Source organism: Coprinopsis cinerea (assembly GCF_000182895.1).
Source record: "Coprinopsis cinerea okayama7#130 chromosome 1 map unlocalized cont3.1, whole genome shotgun sequence".
In the NCBI taxonomy this organism is placed as follows: Eukaryota; Fungi; Basidiomycota; class Agaricomycetes; order Agaricales; family Psathyrellaceae; genus Coprinopsis; species Coprinopsis cinerea.
Window position 1 is genome coordinate 1,309,699 of NW_003307544.1, and position 16,570 is coordinate 1,326,268.

The 16,570-nt window shown below is 51.3% G+C and overlaps 7 protein-coding genes across 7 annotated transcripts; 6 read left to right on the top strand and 1 right to left on the bottom strand.

Moving 5' to 3' along the window:
- Positions 1–68: 68 nt before the first annotated feature.
- Positions 69–631, top strand: CC1G_13623 (hypothetical protein; the record flags this gene model as incomplete). The annotated part of the gene is made up of 4 exons (XM_002912044.1): positions 69–123; positions 180–286; positions 351–479; positions 536–631. The coding sequence occupies 4 exons, from the start codon at positions 69–71 to the stop codon at positions 629–631; spliced, it is 387 nt and encodes a 128-aa protein (XP_002912090.1).
- Positions 632–753: 122 nt separating this feature from the next.
- CC1G_11234 (Rab4) lies at positions 754–2,418 on the top strand (the record flags this gene model as incomplete). Its single annotated transcript, XM_001828530.2, has 5 exons — positions 754–1,074; positions 1,134–1,253; positions 1,312–1,508; positions 1,559–1,899; positions 1,955–2,418. 5 exons carry the CDS (start codon positions 754–756, stop codon positions 2,416–2,418), a joined length of 1,443 nt encoding a protein of 480 aa, XP_001828582.2.
- A 250-nt stretch (positions 2,419–2,668) lies between these two features.
- Positions 2,669–3,775, top strand: CC1G_11235 (Rab4; the record flags this gene model as incomplete). The annotated part of the gene is made up of 6 exons (XM_001828531.2): positions 2,669–2,720; positions 2,856–2,909; positions 2,963–3,133; positions 3,189–3,246; positions 3,306–3,460; positions 3,531–3,775. 6 exons carry the CDS (start codon positions 2,669–2,671, stop codon positions 3,773–3,775), a joined length of 735 nt encoding a protein of 244 aa, XP_001828583.2.
- Positions 3,776–4,652: 877 nt separating this feature from the next.
- On the top strand, positions 4,653–7,135 carry CC1G_11236 (hypothetical protein; the record flags this gene model as incomplete). Its single annotated transcript, XM_001828532.2, has 7 exons — positions 4,653–4,916; positions 4,970–5,059; positions 5,114–5,167; positions 5,219–5,307; positions 5,371–5,612; positions 5,808–6,054; positions 6,109–7,135. 7 exons carry the CDS (start codon positions 4,653–4,655, stop codon positions 7,133–7,135), a joined length of 2,013 nt encoding a protein of 670 aa, XP_001828584.2.
- Positions 7,136–8,276: 1,141 nt separating this feature from the next.
- On the top strand, positions 8,277–11,902 carry CC1G_13624 (meiotically up-regulated 190 protein; the record flags this gene model as incomplete). The annotated part of the gene is made up of 6 exons (XM_002912045.1): positions 8,277–8,783; positions 8,840–9,696; positions 9,746–9,855; positions 9,912–10,290; positions 10,357–10,531; positions 10,583–11,902. 6 exons carry the CDS (start codon positions 8,277–8,279, stop codon positions 11,900–11,902), a joined length of 3,348 nt encoding a protein of 1,115 aa, XP_002912091.1.
- A 430-nt stretch (positions 11,903–12,332) lies between these two features.
- On the bottom strand, positions 12,333–14,213 carry CC1G_10258 (hypothetical protein). Its single transcript, XM_001828535.2, has 9 exons — positions 14,165–14,213; positions 13,990–14,077; positions 13,746–13,848; positions 13,647–13,689; positions 13,585–13,597; positions 13,424–13,471; positions 13,309–13,363; positions 13,094–13,252; positions 12,333–13,037 (listed from the first exon to the last, which is right to left on the bottom strand). The coding sequence occupies exons 2-9, from the start codon at positions 14,002–14,004 to the stop codon at positions 12,703–12,705; spliced, it is 771 nt and encodes a 256-aa protein (XP_001828587.2). The 5' UTR covers positions 14,005–14,077; positions 14,165–14,213; the 3' UTR covers positions 12,333–12,702.
- A 588-nt stretch (positions 14,214–14,801) lies between these two features.
- On the top strand, positions 14,802–15,952 carry CC1G_10259 (peptidyl-tRNA hydrolase 2; the record flags this gene model as incomplete). Its single annotated transcript, XM_001828536.2, has 6 exons — positions 14,802–14,826; positions 14,942–15,237; positions 15,294–15,352; positions 15,395–15,478; positions 15,538–15,639; positions 15,718–15,952. 6 exons carry the CDS (start codon positions 14,802–14,804, stop codon positions 15,818–15,820), a joined length of 669 nt encoding a protein of 222 aa, XP_001828588.2. The 3' UTR covers positions 15,821–15,952.
- Between the last annotated feature and the right edge of the window lie 618 nt (positions 15,953–16,570).

Genomic DNA, 16,570 nt, shown 5'->3' on the forward strand with positions numbered 1-16,570 from the left:
GTCATGTTTCTGTCTCTCTTGATAATCACCAAGAACCACCTCTAGTCCCTTTTGCGTTTTCCCGAGCCATGTCCATCGAGCACATTAACTCGAATGAAAATGCCACTTTTTCCCATATCTTGTGTGGGTGATTCCTTGGAGGCGCTGCACGCTTTGGTCAAGCCATTCATTTGCCTTAGCACACGCGACGAAAATTGCATCTTCGACTGGTTTGGTGTTTGTGAGCGGACAGGTCCCTGTGGATGCAACTGGGAACCTTATTCAGGGTACTATTCAAGAGAAGACTGTAGGTTCAGGCAACGATACTTCGAGCCGTTCTTCTGAATTGCACGAACCTGATGCGTTTTTAGGTTGCTTGTCTCAACAACATTGCCAACGTCCTTCGTGCGTCGGGAACGGAATGGACTAAGGTCGTCAAAGTCAACATCTACCTGAAGGATATGAACGACTTTTCGCGGGTCAACCAGGTCTACGAGACGGTAAGAGCGTCATCGACTATGCACCATGGCACTCGACTTATAGGAATGAAACCCAGTACGTTCCCAGTCCCAAACCAGCAAGGACCTGTGTCCAGGCGGCGAAATTGCCTAATGATGTTGACATTGAGATCGAAGCTATCGCTACTACCTAGTTACATTCCTTGTCACAACTAAGATGTAAACTACACGTCCATTCCAATCTCAAAGCTACATGTAATGCCCCGCCCAAACACCTCGGTCATTCACAACGGGCCGCACATCCGTCAAACTCACAATGAACCGCAATGACATCTCCGAAGAACTCTTGAAGTGGACATTCCACATCTCAACATTGAACCACCACCATCGCAATCGAGGAAAGCCAAAACCAATGGCTCAGAATCGTGACCACTACCAGCTATTCAAAGACGAGGAAACTCGCATTCGAGCTCAGCTTCGGGAGCGCTTCGTAGGGAAATCGATAGATGACGCAGATCTTGTACGGACTCCGGCGTTAATTATCGATAGGGGTGTTTTCGAGGCCAATTGCGCGGGGATGATGAAGAAGGCGAGGGAGTGGGGCGCTGAGTTCAGAGCACACTTGAAGACACACAAGGTTGGAGCTCCGATTGCCCAGTGTTATGCCAAAGTGTTAATACGAATAATTTCGCGTAGACGACTGAAGGGACGAGGCACCAGTTACAGACGAGTGAAGGTAGCACTGGAGCTGTTGTGGTTTCCACTGTGAAAGAGGCCTGGGAAGTATGGAATGCAGGGCTAGTTGAAGACGGGGTTGTGAGAGATGTCCGTGATTTCAGCTCTTTGCCGATAATATGTATTTACGACACTTTAGATCCTCTACGGACTTCCAGTTGGTGTCAACAAGGTATCAGACTTGGCGGGCCTTTGGGACAAGATGCAACCGTATGGGGGAATTGTCCGCCTGCTTGTCGATCATCTAGACCAAGTAAAGTTGTTGGAGAATTTCGAGAATAAACGGGAAACTAAAAGGCGCTGGTCTGTCTTCGTCAAAATCAACGGAGGCCAAAAGTGAGACCATTGCGAATAGCTTGTAAACCTAACAGCTTACCCTTTCGCAGTCGTGCTGGGGTTCCCCCCTCGTCTGAAGAACTAAGGGTCTTGCTCGAGGCTATTCTGCGCTCCCCCGCCACAAGCCTCCATGGATTCTACGCGCACGCAGGCAATTCGTATGCGTCCACTTCGAAGTCGGAAGCGACATCCTACCTGTCTTCCGAGGTTCAGATTGTCAACGAGGCGGCAGCCTTCGCCCTGTCCAATTTCGGAGAGCTGTTGAAGAGCGCACATCGTACCGAGCCTTTCGTTCTGTCTGTTGGTTCCACTCCGACGGCTCATGCTTCCGGTGCCGAAGCAAAGGAAATGCTCGACCGTGCCCTTCACGGTAAACTGGAGTTGCACGCAGGTGAGAGATGGACTCGGACGCCAAGTCAATCCCCGCCGGTGCTAACCATTCGCAGGAAACTACCCCATGTTGGACCTTCAGCAACAGCACACTACCCTGATAGACTATCCGAGGATAGCACAGAGAGTGCGCACCACTGTCATCTCTTATTACCCAGGAAGAGGAAAGGGAGGGGAGGACGAAGCCTTGATCGACGCAGGCGCGATTGCATTCAGCAAAGACACAGGTCCATCTGGCTCGTTCGGAGAAGTAGTAGGGAAGCCTTGGAAGTTGGCGAGAATATCCCAAGAACATGGGGTACTGAGTGCTACAACTCGCGGTGAAAGGCTTGAGGTTGGATCCACGGTGGACATCGTCGGGCAGCACGCGTGCTTAATTGCTGCTGTAGGTGCTTTCAATTATATCGCGAGTCGCATTAATCTGGGCACACAGGCACATCCCTGGTTTTACGTCGTAGATTCTACAAGCTCCGATAGCAGCAAGATTGTAGACATCTGGGTTCCGTGGAAGGGTTGGTGAGAGTATGCGAGCAAGTGGCCGGCCGAGTCCAGGCCGAGTCGGAACCGGGGAGGAGGTCCGAGGTGACAGACGTCATGTCACGTGAGTTGGCCGGGCTGTGATCCCGAAACAGGCACTTCCCGGTTTGGAACCTGGACAGGCTTGAACTGGTCGTTTGACCTTGGATATTCTACCTCAACGACTGGCTCTTTCTTTCTTGTTATCTATCTCCACCATCTAGTCCTTTATATTACTACTATTGCGGCAGATCATGCCGTTCAACGATTACGATGCAGACGCCACAGAACTGGTAGAAACCTACGGTTTGTGCGGTCAACCAGCCAGCACCCGCAGTACTGACAGGTCCCAATAGATTTCTTGATGAAATATATAGTTATTGGCAAGCTTTTCACCCCAAGCATCGCTCGTCCATACCATTAACCTCCAAATATCCATAGGGGAAGCTGGAACGGGCAAATCATGTCTTCTCCACCACTTTACACACAATTCATGTCTGTCACCGCCCAGCCATTGTCTCCGGCTCATGTCTGACACCCCAAAGCAGTTAAGGACCATTCCCAACATACTATCGGCGTCGAATTCTCCAGTCGGACTGTCAAGTTAGGAGAGAAACGCATTAAGCTTCAGGTCGGCCAGTGGTTCGATTCTGAGTTAGCAGCGGCAGCTGATCCCGATTATGATAGCTATGGGATACAGCAGGTCAGGAGCGATTTCGGTTCGTACTCACTTCGTTCCAATCCCTTGAAGCTAATCGAGGCATTGCAGCTCAGTGACGAGGAGTTACTATCGAGGAGCCGCTGGTGCCATCCTGGTGTATGATATCACCAAGTGCGTAGTCCCCATCCCAACAGTGGGCTTCTGACAGCTCTAACTCTGGCTACATCCAGTCGCAACTCCTTCATCAACCTTTCGAGGTGGTTGGCGGACGCGCGAGCCCTCGCCAGTCCACACCTTGTTGTCGTATTGGTCGGGAACAAGTCAGATAGGGAGGAAGATCGGGAAGTCGAATGGTCGGAGGCGAGTCGGTGGGCTGCGGAGAATGGTGCGTTCAATGATAGTGAATTCAATCAAAGCCCACTGAGGTCATACATATATAGACGTTCACTTTCTAGAGGCATCATCATTGACCGGCGAGAACGTCGAAGCCCCTTTCCTATTGGCCGCAAGAGCCATCCTTCTCGCAATCGAATCCGGTTCACTGGACCCAGAGAAGCCGGGGAGTGGTGTGAGCTATGGAGATCGGGCGCTCCGGCGTGTCAATAGCTCGAGTCGCCTTAGCTTCGGAAGTCTGAGTGCAAGCAGGAGACGAGGCAACATCAAACTGAGGAGTTGGGACCCCAGGTCCAAATGCTGCTAGCCTCTACGTACGTTGTTTTCACCTTTGTTCGTTCCTGCTTTGTTGATCCCTCCATGTAGTATCTCTACATCTTGGAGTTCCCCGTTTATCTCCACATTCCATAATCACTGATACCCGTCTGTTCAAGATACCGGTCAGGATTCAGCCTCTCTATGTAAGTGGCATTCGGCTTGTCCGGAACACGGTACCGACTGACTTGTTCCAACTTCCCCAGATATCTCCTCTATTCATGCCGCAACGTCTTAGAACATTATCATTGTATTCGTAATTCCATTTGCTTCTACTAATTATCTCTGTATGTACTGATGCGCCTCGGACATCTTATGACAAGCCACACCAGTTCTATCTTGTATCTCGTGTTTCTTTAGGTCTTCTCTTTAGAACGCCTCTGGAGGCTTCTTATTGCGGTCGTATGGGTGGTTGCACCTAGTGCTCCAGCATCGAAGTCGCTATGCAGCATGAATACGCTGCGCCTCATGGTCATTCAATGGTGCCGACATCTTTCCCATACCGGCCCCTAGCAGACCTAAGTTTCTACAGCTGATCTTACCCGTGTCAGAACTTACTTTACCTTTCCTTCTTAACATGGATCACTCTAGTCCCGCACCGGACTCCAACAACCCGGATATAGTGGTCGTAGAAGTCATTGTCTTCCCAGGTGTCGTGGAATATTCAATTCCTTCAAGGTCATGCCCGGACTGACTCTTGATATCGCTTGCTCTTCGGTATAAAGATGCATTCTGGTTCCCGGATATATTGCTCCACTCTTAGAGAGGTTGTTCTTGCCTTTTCGTCGGCCCCATGCTTCTCACTGGATGAGTGGTTATTGAGAACTGGGTTCAAGGTAGGTTGTGCTTCATTATATTCGTTCTCCCCCATGTCTTCGGTTCTTCCTCCTCCCACTTCCTCCTCCACCTCCTTTGCTCCTACAGCCTCCACTAATTTTGACACGGTTCATCATCCTACTTCATCCCCCACTTCCTCTGCCCCTACATCCTCTGCTGGTCCTGACGCATTTACTTCCTCTTCAAGTCCAGGCACGACGAGTTCTAGTTCTTCTTCGAGCTTTGGCGAATCTACATCACCAGTCAGCTCCTCATTCCGCCCGTCGGCAAGCCAGTCAACTGCTGTCAGTGCCATCGTTCGTGCCTTTTTCTTTCGTAAAGTCAAGATGGTACTCATCTTCCTCTACAGATAACTTCGTCCAGTCCATTACTCCCCTCTCTTTCCTCTCCTACCACGGATCCGTCAACTGAATTCCAGACGTTGTCTTCCTCGACTACGGTATGGCAGCAACTGCCTTCGACATCTCAACGATACTCATCGATTGTCTCTCAGAGTTCTTCCGACGTTGTAGCATCTCCTTCTTCGAGTACCGTCCTTCCTAGCGCAGTAAGCCCACACTCGTGACAGCTTCGTTTCGTATCTCTCATATCTTTTTAGCCTTCTGCATCACCTTCACCGCCATCCCCTCATCCGATCCTCCCCACCAACCCTCCAAGCACCACTACTAGAGGACCTAACACTCTTCCGTGAGCAAATACTTCATCGACACCAAGTAGTGATAGCCATCTAACACGATACGTGTTCAATAGCGGCATGTCAAGCAGCAATTCCGTTCCGGATGTGGACGAGACCTCATCTGTCCCGCCGCCTCCCCCGTCGTCAACTCCACCAAGCGAACCCAGCCCGTCGCCTTCATCATCCCCAATTTCGACACCACCACCTTCCTCCAGCCGTAGTCCTAGTTCCACTGGAAGCCCATCCAGCAGCACAAGGCCACCATCGCAACCTGCTATTCAGCAGCCGCCTCCTCCAACAAGTACCATAACTTCGGGTGAGTCCCGGAACTTTACCCCACATCTGGAATTCTCCGAATTTTAACAGCTAACAGTTAATTCTCCTCCCCGCGCTTCTTCTACTCCTTCAATCGTTCTTCCATCGCCTTCTGATCGTGCCGTTCCACCAACACCCTCGTCCCCAAACTTGATCGACGACGACGATGACGAAAATGACGACACATCTACTTCAGTCTCTGTAATTCGGCAATCCGGGGGCTCTGAGAGGAGGACAAGTACGGTGACTATAGACCCAGAAACCACGTTATCGACACCCGTGGTGCTCACTTTGACTGTGGGCGGGGAGGAGATCACGACTGCACCCTCGTTCGTGACTGTTGTTCATACTTCAACGGAGTTGGATGGAGATGTGGTCCTCCATACCGAGATCGCGGCCAACCCTAGGCCTTCGGACGATAGTACTGTGGCACCAAGTGGAGGGTAAGTTGTGAATTGTTTTTTCAGGGGATACTGAGACTAACGACATCCCCATAGTATCCTTAACAACAAAGGTGCAGCAGCGGGTATCTTTGTCTCCATCGGCATAGTCTCGAGCATCATTGCTTTCCTTCTACTCATGATTTGGCGTCGACGCCGTCGCACCGAGCGACGCAAGCGATGGTTTGCAGGGATGCGCCAGCATCGCCCCGCCGAGTCCACCGGCAGCGGCTACGCATTCAATCATCAAGGAGGCCAGGGTGGAAGCGGCAAATCCTCACCGTTCGAGGGATTGAGAGTTGAGAAGACTGTGGAAGACGATCGGGGAGACGACCGGAATTTCCATGGAGGAAATGGTGGAATACAAGTTCTTCCATGGGGGACCGTGCCATCGCGGCAGCCATCGCCGCCTCGACAGCACTACAGGCCCCATTCGACGCTCAACGGTCCTAGTAATGGGAACTACACTGTGGGCATGGGTGCTGCCGCAGACTCCGTGAGCACGCTGGGGTTGACTGGGATTGGGTCGGCGATGTACGGCTTCAATCAGCAGAACGGTTCAGTTTCACGAGCAAATGGCGTTCCCAGCCCCGTTAGGAAACCTGTCAGCCCTCATTTGTACGACGAGGAACTGAAGGACTTGGACACGATGCTCAATAAAGCCCAGCTTAACCGGAGCAACTCGACATCGGAACCCACCAATGCGATTCGAACTCGATTTGGGCTTTCGCCAATCGTTGAGAGCGGTAACACTACGACCAAGGCACCGGAGTCCTTGTCCGTCCCGCCTTCGAGTTATCACTTCAACCCTCGCTATGCTCCTTCTCCAGTTCCTTCCAGTCCTTCCCTTTATCCTCCCACGCTCGACGAGGACAGTCCTTACACCGGGTACGATGATGATTACGATGACGATTGCAGGAACCTCTTCTACCAGAAACCAGCGTTGTCGCCTACCGTTCCACAGCAAGTGGCCACCTCCCTCCCTGCACCTCCTCGTCCCCCTCGTTCGAGGTTAAGAGACAGTGCGGCCAGTGTCATCGGTACGACAAAATCCACAGTGCGCCTGGCTCCCTCGTTAGCATAGGCAGCATCGGCGAGATAGCAGGAATCCCGAGGCAGCCACAGCAGAAGCCTAAAATTGGGATCAATGTCGGTGACCTGTTCACTAGATCCAGATCTGGAAGCCACTCGAGCCCGAACGACCCCACCGGGAAGAAAGAGTTTATCCCGCTTACTCCACCTTCTTCGGTAGGACACACGTCGCCTTTGCAGGAGAAGCACCAGGATATCTTGACGAACAGGAGGACCCTGTTGGATGTAAGTTGTTATTCTGCTTTTTAAGGGCTTGTGCTGATGCGCTTGCCAGGTTCGCCCCAGGAGTGTGCGAAGCACGACTAGTTCGAACTAGAAATCACAGCTATCCATCTGATTTGTAGAAAAATGCGACGTCCCCTGCTCATGCATATCTGAACGGCATATTGACCTGTATCCAATCTGTATTTTTATCGGGACCGATACTACTTTGCAATCGTCCTGACCTACGGACAGTCATCGTTGTAATTGTAGCTTTGTAGCTTTGTACTGCTGTTTTGATGTCAACTACACACGTGTGGGACTTGAAGGGTTCATAATGCATAAACGGAGGACTACGCCCCGCTTGGCCGGGTTTGATTAATCCAATTTCCCGTACGACCTGCCAGTGGGGCGCTGGATATAGTATGCTGGCCGCTTAATGGGAGAAGCTAGTGATGGCATGATCGGCAATTACCGACAGCTCAGGGGGACAACCGCCTGTTCGCTTTCCATCTGCTATCCCTTTCTACCAGTCCTCACCCTTGCCCCTAGAATTCGACATTTGGCTCGGAAATTACTGCCACATAGGAAGGCGAAGTCATGAACTGTGTAGATCAGACAATTCCTGACGACACAGCCCACGCCACTGTCGTATTTTTTTTGACTTGCAGGAGTCGATGTGTTACTGTGTAGGATCGCAGTGGTTCACGTACTGAAATACTTGTGTGATGCTCCAACGAAACGAGGGGAGCCGATGATTCTGGGCGGCTTTGGGCGTACGTTACGGTGAGGATACCATTGACTGTGTTGTGTGGAGCAGTCTCGAACTGACGTCAAACCCAATGTCTAGGTTCAATATATACCTCATGGAAGTGGACTGCCCAAGATCTAGCAGTCACCTAGTCCGAATCCTTCCTTTCCCCTCTCAAAACATGACGAAGCAGCACGATGACCGCGACCGCGAGGTCACTGACCCCGTCACCCACCTCCCTGTACGAATCCACGATGCAACCGACGTCGAGCTAGAACGAATTCCGCCGCCGCCTTCTCTCACAGAAGATAGAAAGGAGAAGCAGCGAAGAGACATACGCCTCCCGCGACTTGAAGAGAAGACGTTGGGAGACATAGTCAACGAGATGACGGAGAACGACAACTTCTGGTGGGATGATCCTCTGGGTGACCAGAACCGTACCAGGGTTCAGACGGCCATCATTGCAGCAGCAGCAGCAGGCTTTGGTGGCTTGGCTGGTCTCTTCGTTTATCGCTTCCTTGGTCTGCTGTTTGGCCATGCGGGCTTTCTTGTGCATACGTTTTCTGCGATAGTTGGATCCACCCTTTTGGCCGTCGCTGTCGGGTGTTGCGCCCTTTCATTCCACACGCTGCAAGACAAGAAGCCTCGCAGGCCTGATAAGGCTAGCAAACACCCAAAAGCAGACCCTGTAAGTCTCCCGACCGCCTGTCCCTGAAAGCAGTCGGCTAAAGGAGAGAATCCCAGTTTCACTCTATCCACGCCTTTGGAAAGAGCAAAGGTTTCTCCAGCCACCCTGATTCCGACCCCGAATCAGCTATTTGGCTCAATGGTTTCCTTAAATCAGTTTGGCCCCTCATCAACCCCGGCCTCTTCACTGCTGTGTGCGATATGCTCGAGGACTCTCTGCAGGCCTCTTTGCCCGCCATGATCCATGGTGTCAAAGTCGCCGAGCTGGGTCAAGGTTCCGAACCCGTTCGTATCCTCGGCATTCGCTGTCTCGACAAGGGCGCAGCAGCCACTGCTACCGGAGATGGAATGGAAGGGGAAGAAGGAGATTTCGTGAACATGGAAGTGGCCGTTGGATATCGAGCGAAGGACACTAGTGGTCTAAAAGGTCTCCGAGCACGCGCTGCCAATCTTCATATCCTGATGGAATTCTGGTTGTCTGGAGGAGGCCTTAAACTCCCTGTGTGGGTCGAGTTGGAAGGATTGCTGGCCATCGCGAGGTTCCGCATTCAGCTCATGTCAACACCCCCATTCCTCTCCCTCATGACCATGACACTACTCGGTCAGCCCAAGTTGAAGATGAAATGTACCCCTTTGAAGAGGGGGCTCCTCAACGTCATGGATATCCCGGGGTTGAGCGGATGGTTGCAAAGTACGATCGACGCGACTATCAAGGACATGTTGGTGGCTCCACGAAGTATGAACGTGGACCTCAAGGCCAGTTTGATGGGGGAGATGGAAAAGGACACAGCGGCGATCGGTGTTCTTGTGGTCACCGTCAGGAAGGCGATATTGAAGTTCAACGGTAACGAGAAGCACGATGCCTATGTCACGGTCGGGTGGAGCAAGCTGGGCAAGCCAATGTGGTCCACAAGGTTTGTCTATTTCTCCCCTAAGCCTTGACTGAATTGACAAACAATGTAGAATCATATCGGACTCGATTGTGCCGGTCTGGGAAGAAACGACTTTCTTACTGGTGGGGTCCAACGAAGTTGACATTCAAGAGGGATTGAGACTACAGGTGTGGGACTCTGGTACGTTCTCCACTCCTTCCAAAGACATTCCATCTCACTCAGCCATGTTCTTATAGACCGCTTCACGGCAGACGACCTGATGGGAAATGTCGATGTCCCTCTACATGACATAATGCACAATCATGCAACCCGAAACCACGTCTCAAGACGAGAAGACCACCTCGTTACAGACAAAGGCCAACCTACCAAGGGAGACTGCAGGATTTTGTGGGAATGTGGATACTACGAGAAGACATCTTTGGACGACTACCGCAGCGAGGAAGCGATTGAACGAATCCGGTCGGATGTCCACAGGAAGGCGGAGGCCAAACTCAGGGAAGCTATTGGGGCGGTCGATATCGAACATGAACAACAAGAAGAATCGGAGGACAAGGATATATTGATGGAGGAAATCGAGCAGCAGAAGGAGGAGGATATGAAGGCTAGAAGCGACGAGTAATCATGGGTGAAAAGCCGTCGAACGACTATGTTTCTGGCGTGTTGTCGGTGACAATAGAGCAGATCGTGGGATTGGAGGTGCAGAACATTAGGAAGAGTGGTGTCAAAGGCGTTGAAGACCAGCCGGGTGATGCATGTGGGGACCAGGACAACTTGCCTTGCGCATACTGCGTCTGTTATCATCCATCAACGCAAGGTATATCAGACAAGGACCAAGATGAAAGACGACAACCCATACGTGAGTTACGTTGTACCTGTCTCGTGTCCCATTCTGATTAGAATTCCTCAGTTTGGTGCAAGCACCGAAAAGTTCATTCGTGACTGGCGAACAACTACTGTCATCATCGCCGTTCGCGACAATCGCCAACATGAAAATGATCCTTTATTGGGCGTCGTTGTCCTTCCACTCCGAGACCTGTTCAGACGAAACCACTCCTCGATGTTTGTCCAGACTGTACCCATCACAGGAGGCATTGGGTATGGTAAAATGAAACTGGCGCTGCTGTTCAGAAGCGTCAGGCTCCCATTGCCCAAGCGGTTACGAGGGTGGGATGTTGGAACTGTCGAGGTGTATTCGGGTGCCAAGGTGGAGATGAAGCAGGGCCAGGGTGGCGGGAAGGTGCTGGAGGGCTGCAAGATGACATTTAGAATCGGCGCAGGGGAAGGGGCAAACGTGGGCAACAGCAAAGGCAAGATGGTCCCTCTGCACGAAAGCGACAAAGGTCACCATCGACATCTCCACTATCACCACGAGGGCGAGGTCGAATGGATCTCCAGGTCCAATAGGCCGGTCCGCCTTCCTGTCAAGAACCGCTACGCATCATCTGTCCTCGTCGAGTTCAAGAAGAGCACCACCACCGTCGACCAGACCATGGCTTTTGGGACTGTTTGGCTGAAGGACGTCCCAGACGACGAGGAGGTGGACCTTGTTGTTCCGATCTACAGTTATCGCCTGCGGAGTGGGAGCATGTCGAGCGAAAAGCAGGGCGTGAAATACGCCAAGATGAACGCGGCGGCACCGAAGGACTCGAGGGTGAAAGGCGGGCAAAACCTTAACCTGGAGGAAGAGGGAAGCGTCACGTACGAAGGAGACGGTGGAGAAAGTATCGGTCATGTCAGATTGCGTCTGTGCTTCCACTCGGGCTTGAGTGGGTATCATAAGAGCTTATCTGGAAAGGACAAGGCCATGGTAGACGTCATGCAGGTTCTGGACTGTGTCATGGCTTCTCCTCATGGTGCAGGAGCAGCTGCCCAGGGTGTTGGCGATCGCGGCTCGATGTCAGTTGCCAGCTCCATCAGCGATAGCGAAGGTTCCAGTGAAGACGATGACGAGTATATCGAACGCCATTCTATGGGGTCGGTGGTGGACGCGGAGTCGACCACGTCAGGAAAGTCCAAGTCCGGTATTGTCGAGAACTTTAAGCAGTTCAAGAAGCACCAAGGAGATCTGAATAGGAGGCACCGAGGCTTGATGCAGTGGAAGGCAGCGCGGAATGTGGCATGGATTGGGAAAACTGTCGAAGAGAAGTCGAGCGCCGTGGGTGGGAGGATACTCAGACCTTTCGTGGGGCATAGGGAACGGCAGATTGGGATCGATACTGAGGTATAGGACTGTTCGGGACCGTATTTTTAGTGACACTAGTGTCTTTCGCTATCTCAGTTATTCATTAACATGGACAAGATGCTCGTCCTGGAACAGCGACGAAACAACCTTTTACCTCCACAGAGTAAATGTCGCAAGGATTAAGTTAAGCATGCGTTGATATCGACAATCTAAATTATCCAACGAACGCATAACGCATCCGTACAGGAAAGGATCGAAGGAAGGGGTGTTCATAAAGCCCTAAAGATCACCGACATCTGGATGTCGAACCACACCTTGCCTCGCAACGCAGACACGGAGGATTGGTTTCCGACCGGATTATGGTTAGCTCGACGAACTGGTTGATCAAATGGGCAGCGGAAGGCGATCACATCCGTACTCGGAACGTTGAACCCTACCCTCAAGCCGCCGGTGTTCCAAGTCTCCTCACTCCAATCATACAAAGGTCGTTAATTATGCTAGAACATCAGCAAAGACAAGGAGCGCAAGGGCATCAAATAGCAAAATAAGAGAATAGGGAAATAACGAGGGTCAGACTTTACATATAGCAGAGGTGGTGGGTTCGAATAGCGGGGCGAGAACGTCTAGGTCGTCTTCCGCCCAACAGCAATAGATTATCAGGTTGCCAAATAATAACCCGAGATTTAAAAAAGAAACGTGAAAGGTCCATCGTCCAATTTTTCAAAACACCTACTACTCACAGCAAGCGTCAAAGAAAAGACCGGACGCGAAAGGTTAACACACCACATTCAAACCCACCAGTACCACATTGCCTCCCACGACCCCTCGTCCTTCACACCATCCCTCTAGCGACCATTGCCATTTCCACCTGCGGCAGCAGGAGCACCACCCTGCAACACTCCTCCAGCCCAACTCTTAACAACACCCTTCACGCGCTCGTAAACAGTACCCACAACAGGGGGGACGCCGGGCCTCTTGATAACAAGCTCCTCGAACTTCTTGTCAACAGTGGCCAAAGCGTGCCTGGTGAACGCGCTCTGGTAGTACCTCTGCTTCAAGAAGTGAGCGTAGATGAGAGGGGTGAGAAGAGAATTTTGGAAGGTGATAGCGCCGAGGAGGACGCGAACGAGGATGAGGATTTCAGCGTAGGCGACGAGAGACATGGCGCGGTCGTAGTTGGCTATGGTTATGGAGTCTCTTAGCATTTCCGAATCGTACAAATGGAAGCCAACTCACCTTTGACCCAGACCTGAAGCCTCTTGGCAAGTGGTGGGGGAGTAGGAGCACCACCATTGGCGGCAGGAGGACCAGGAGGGAGGAATCGAGGCATTAAGGTCGTTCGTGCAAATGTCAGAGCATGGAAGAGCGAGAAGATGGCATATGGGAGCAGAGCAACTGGAAACAGATCGTCAGCGCCCAAGCCCACAGACACAAGATAAGATGCCACGGACAAGTCACGGGTTTCGAGGTCCACCAGTAGAGCGCGAGCAGGAAGTATTGGACGTTCTGGAATCGATATTTTCAGTCAACCGGAAAAGTGGGATGATAAAATGAATAAATACTGACCTCATCGAGGAGGGCCCGTCGGAGGTAAGCAGCGTTGGGTTGGGGCGTCTATTAATGGATATGTCATGTCATCATCACGTAAATTGGACGCAAAAAAACGAATGATATGGGCGGCGGTTAGAAAACGCGGTTGGGGTGAGGATAGCAGTTGCAGTACATACACCAAGCGATTTCCTGGAAAGACCGTCAGTAAAGACACAAGTTAAGATTGAGGACTACGCACTGGCAAACGATGGCATAACTCAACAAAGCACCGGTAAAGCTGACTACGGGCGGAAATGGCGTCGGTTGAGGGCTACCAGGCAAGTTGGAGACTACGCACGCTTGTACCACCACGTCGAGGGGCTGCCAAAGGTTACACTTGAGAGGAAGATCTTGAGTGCGGATAGTAGGAGGACGAAGTGACCTCCAGCCCAGAGATAGTGCTGTGGGGGATCCATTGTAGTTGTGGTCAGTGTCATAGTTCCACGTTATCGTTTATATGAGAAGGGCCAAATCCAGAAATAGTGGGGAGAATTTCGGAGCAAAGGAGTATAAATGTTTTATGCACACAAGTCAGTGCTCACCTGTGTCGTCGCCATGATTCAAATGGCCGATTACAAATCTAGATATCGGTTGGTGCGGGTTGGTCTAGTTTCTGTACTCGAAAGGGCTCTGTTCGTTGCGCGACAGGACGAGAACAAGGTCAACAGCAGTGACGGTGAGCCGGTGAGCCTCGAGCGATCACACCACGTCACGTACAAGGTTTCGTTCCTTGAGAATGGTTTTGCCGAAGTCGAATACGTGTCCTGTAACGAATGTGGTTGTTGTTTAAGAAGACAAGCTGTGTGTGTCCTGCGCTGCGACGACGAACCTGAATGCGGCGAAGACAGACGACGAGCTCAGCACTGGAGGCACCTGCCACACAACACAACACTCAACGTGTTGTCGCGAGTTTCCACGGAGGCACGTGACTCTCTGCGCCCACTACGTCATCGCTCGTTCTCCACCTTGGACGATTCGGATGATGACCTCGAGCTCCCCGACGACGTAGACAGTGACCAACGAGAATCCTTCGAGGTAGGTACGTCCAGGAGGTCATTGGATACGGAATTAGCAGAACTAGATGGGCTTGTAACTCTTGATATTACGTTGCGTTTCTGTCATCAATCTCATCGATTGGACGTCAGAACGAATTGGAGCTTCTAGCCTGAAGAAAAAGGCCAACCGCAACGTCGATATATCGGGAATAACCAGAGCCATATCCAACCAATTTCTAGCTTCGAAACATATCGCGGGGGAAGCCCCTAAGTTCCCAATTAGGAAGTACACCGTCGGGATCTCGCGCCCAATTCGGTGATTCGGAGTTTGCTCTCAAGCTTGACCTCGAGCTTGTACCATGTCTCCGCAATCCATACGAGAGTGTATGTTTTCCTCTTTTAACTTCAAATTAGCTCACTTTCAACTGACCTATGAACTGTATTCAAACGAACTTGCTTCACCGTCAAACCGCTCAATAAAACCTTGAACACGAATCAGTATCCCTACCGCTGTCCATAGCGCTCTCATTAGCGTCTCTGGGACTAGGCTACGTCCTCGGAACTCTCAAATCCCAACCACAACCCCCATCTGCCCCAGGTCCCTCAGACCCAACCTCATCAACGACGCTCACCTCCTCAACCACAAGCCAAACAGCACCAACCCCCGGTCCAACCGCGGCTTCAACACCAAGCTCAAGTTGGATCATAGAAGACGATACAGACGACGAAGATGAGACCCTCGCAGACGGTGATCTGTCCGCTATAAAAGCTGGACTTACCGAGCACTGTAAAATGGTATGATCCAGTGTCCACCGCGTTACCTCAAGTCTCCAACCGTAGTGCTCGTGTAGGTCCTCGTCGTGCGAACAGACCTGGGGATGTCCACAGGGAAGATAGCCGCTCAATGCGGGTACGTTCCCCTCCTTTCCACCCTCCCTACCTCCCATAACAGCCACCCCAGACACGCGACACTAGCATGCTACAAAGCACTCATCAAAACCAACCCCGGACTGGTCAGACACTGGGAACGAACAGGGTTCGTCTCCCATCCCCTTCTTACAACATAGACCCTAATTCCACACCACCTCCCCACAGCCAAGCTAAAATCGCGCTAAAAGCCAGCTCCGAAGACCAACTCCTCGAACTAGAGGCAATCGCTAAAAGCCTCAACTTGTGTGCTCGAAGCATCCTCGACGCGTGGGTATCCCATCCCCCTTCTCACCGTTGCTCCCTTCGTTATTTGGGCTTGTATGGCTAACCACTCTCTCTATCCAGCGGCCGAACCCAAATCGCAGCAGGCTCACGAACCGTCCTCGCCATCGGCCCAGCTCCCATCCCGATTATTAACCAAGTTACAGGCCACCTCCGGCTCTTGTAATTGACAAAGTTTAGAATCTGAAGGGGAGCTTCGGAATACGTAGGCCGGCCCATACGTTCTACCCTTTCTAGACCCCACATCTACTTACCGAGTGTAATACCCAACCGTCGATGTATCGGTGTCGCTACACTAAATGCACCAAGCGATGACTGCTCATGTCTTCTTCCAATAACCCACTTGCACTCGCTTTCCCCAAGTCAGAGAAAAAGCCACTGGCATTCCTACGACGTATGTGCTACACAAAAATCAAGGTCATACTAATACCAAAAAAACAGTACGTAATGATCTGAAATTCGTGAAGGCTACACAGCGTTGAAGTGAGAGAGAGAAAAAAAAAAGGTCATTGAGATTGCATTCAAGTTCGTCATCTGGGATATGTCTATAATAAAACATGATCATGCTGGGTTACGTCGTATGTACGTGCGTCAAGAGAACTAGTAAGGAGATAAGAAAAGTACGGAGATCATCGGGACGTCGGATGGAGAGAGTAAGACTAAGAGAGAGAAAGGAAGCTCTAAGTTAAAAGGGAATCGTAATCGTTATGCATATGGATGAGACGTGTCAAGAGCGCAGACGAGACGGATTAAAAAGTACAACATATCCACCCAAAACACAGATTGACGAAGGCACCTCGTGGTACCTCCACCTTGGATGGTATAAAGAAAAATAGAAGAGCGCGAGAAGAACAGAGGTAATAAGATTAAAGAAAAGCCCAAGGAAACGACTAAAAGAGGGCAAAGAATGAAGGAG

Coding starts and splice junctions, on each gene's coding strand:
- CC1G_10258 (XM_001828535.2), bottom strand. Junction 13,690..13,745: donor CTCGACGTGGTGGTACAAGC/GTGCGTAGTCTC, acceptor TTCCGCCCGTAG/TCAGCTTTACCGGTGCTTTG. Junction 13,253..13,308: donor GACCTCGAAACCCGTGACTT/GTCCGTGGCATC, acceptor ATCTGTTTCCAG/TTGCTCTGCTCCCATATGCC.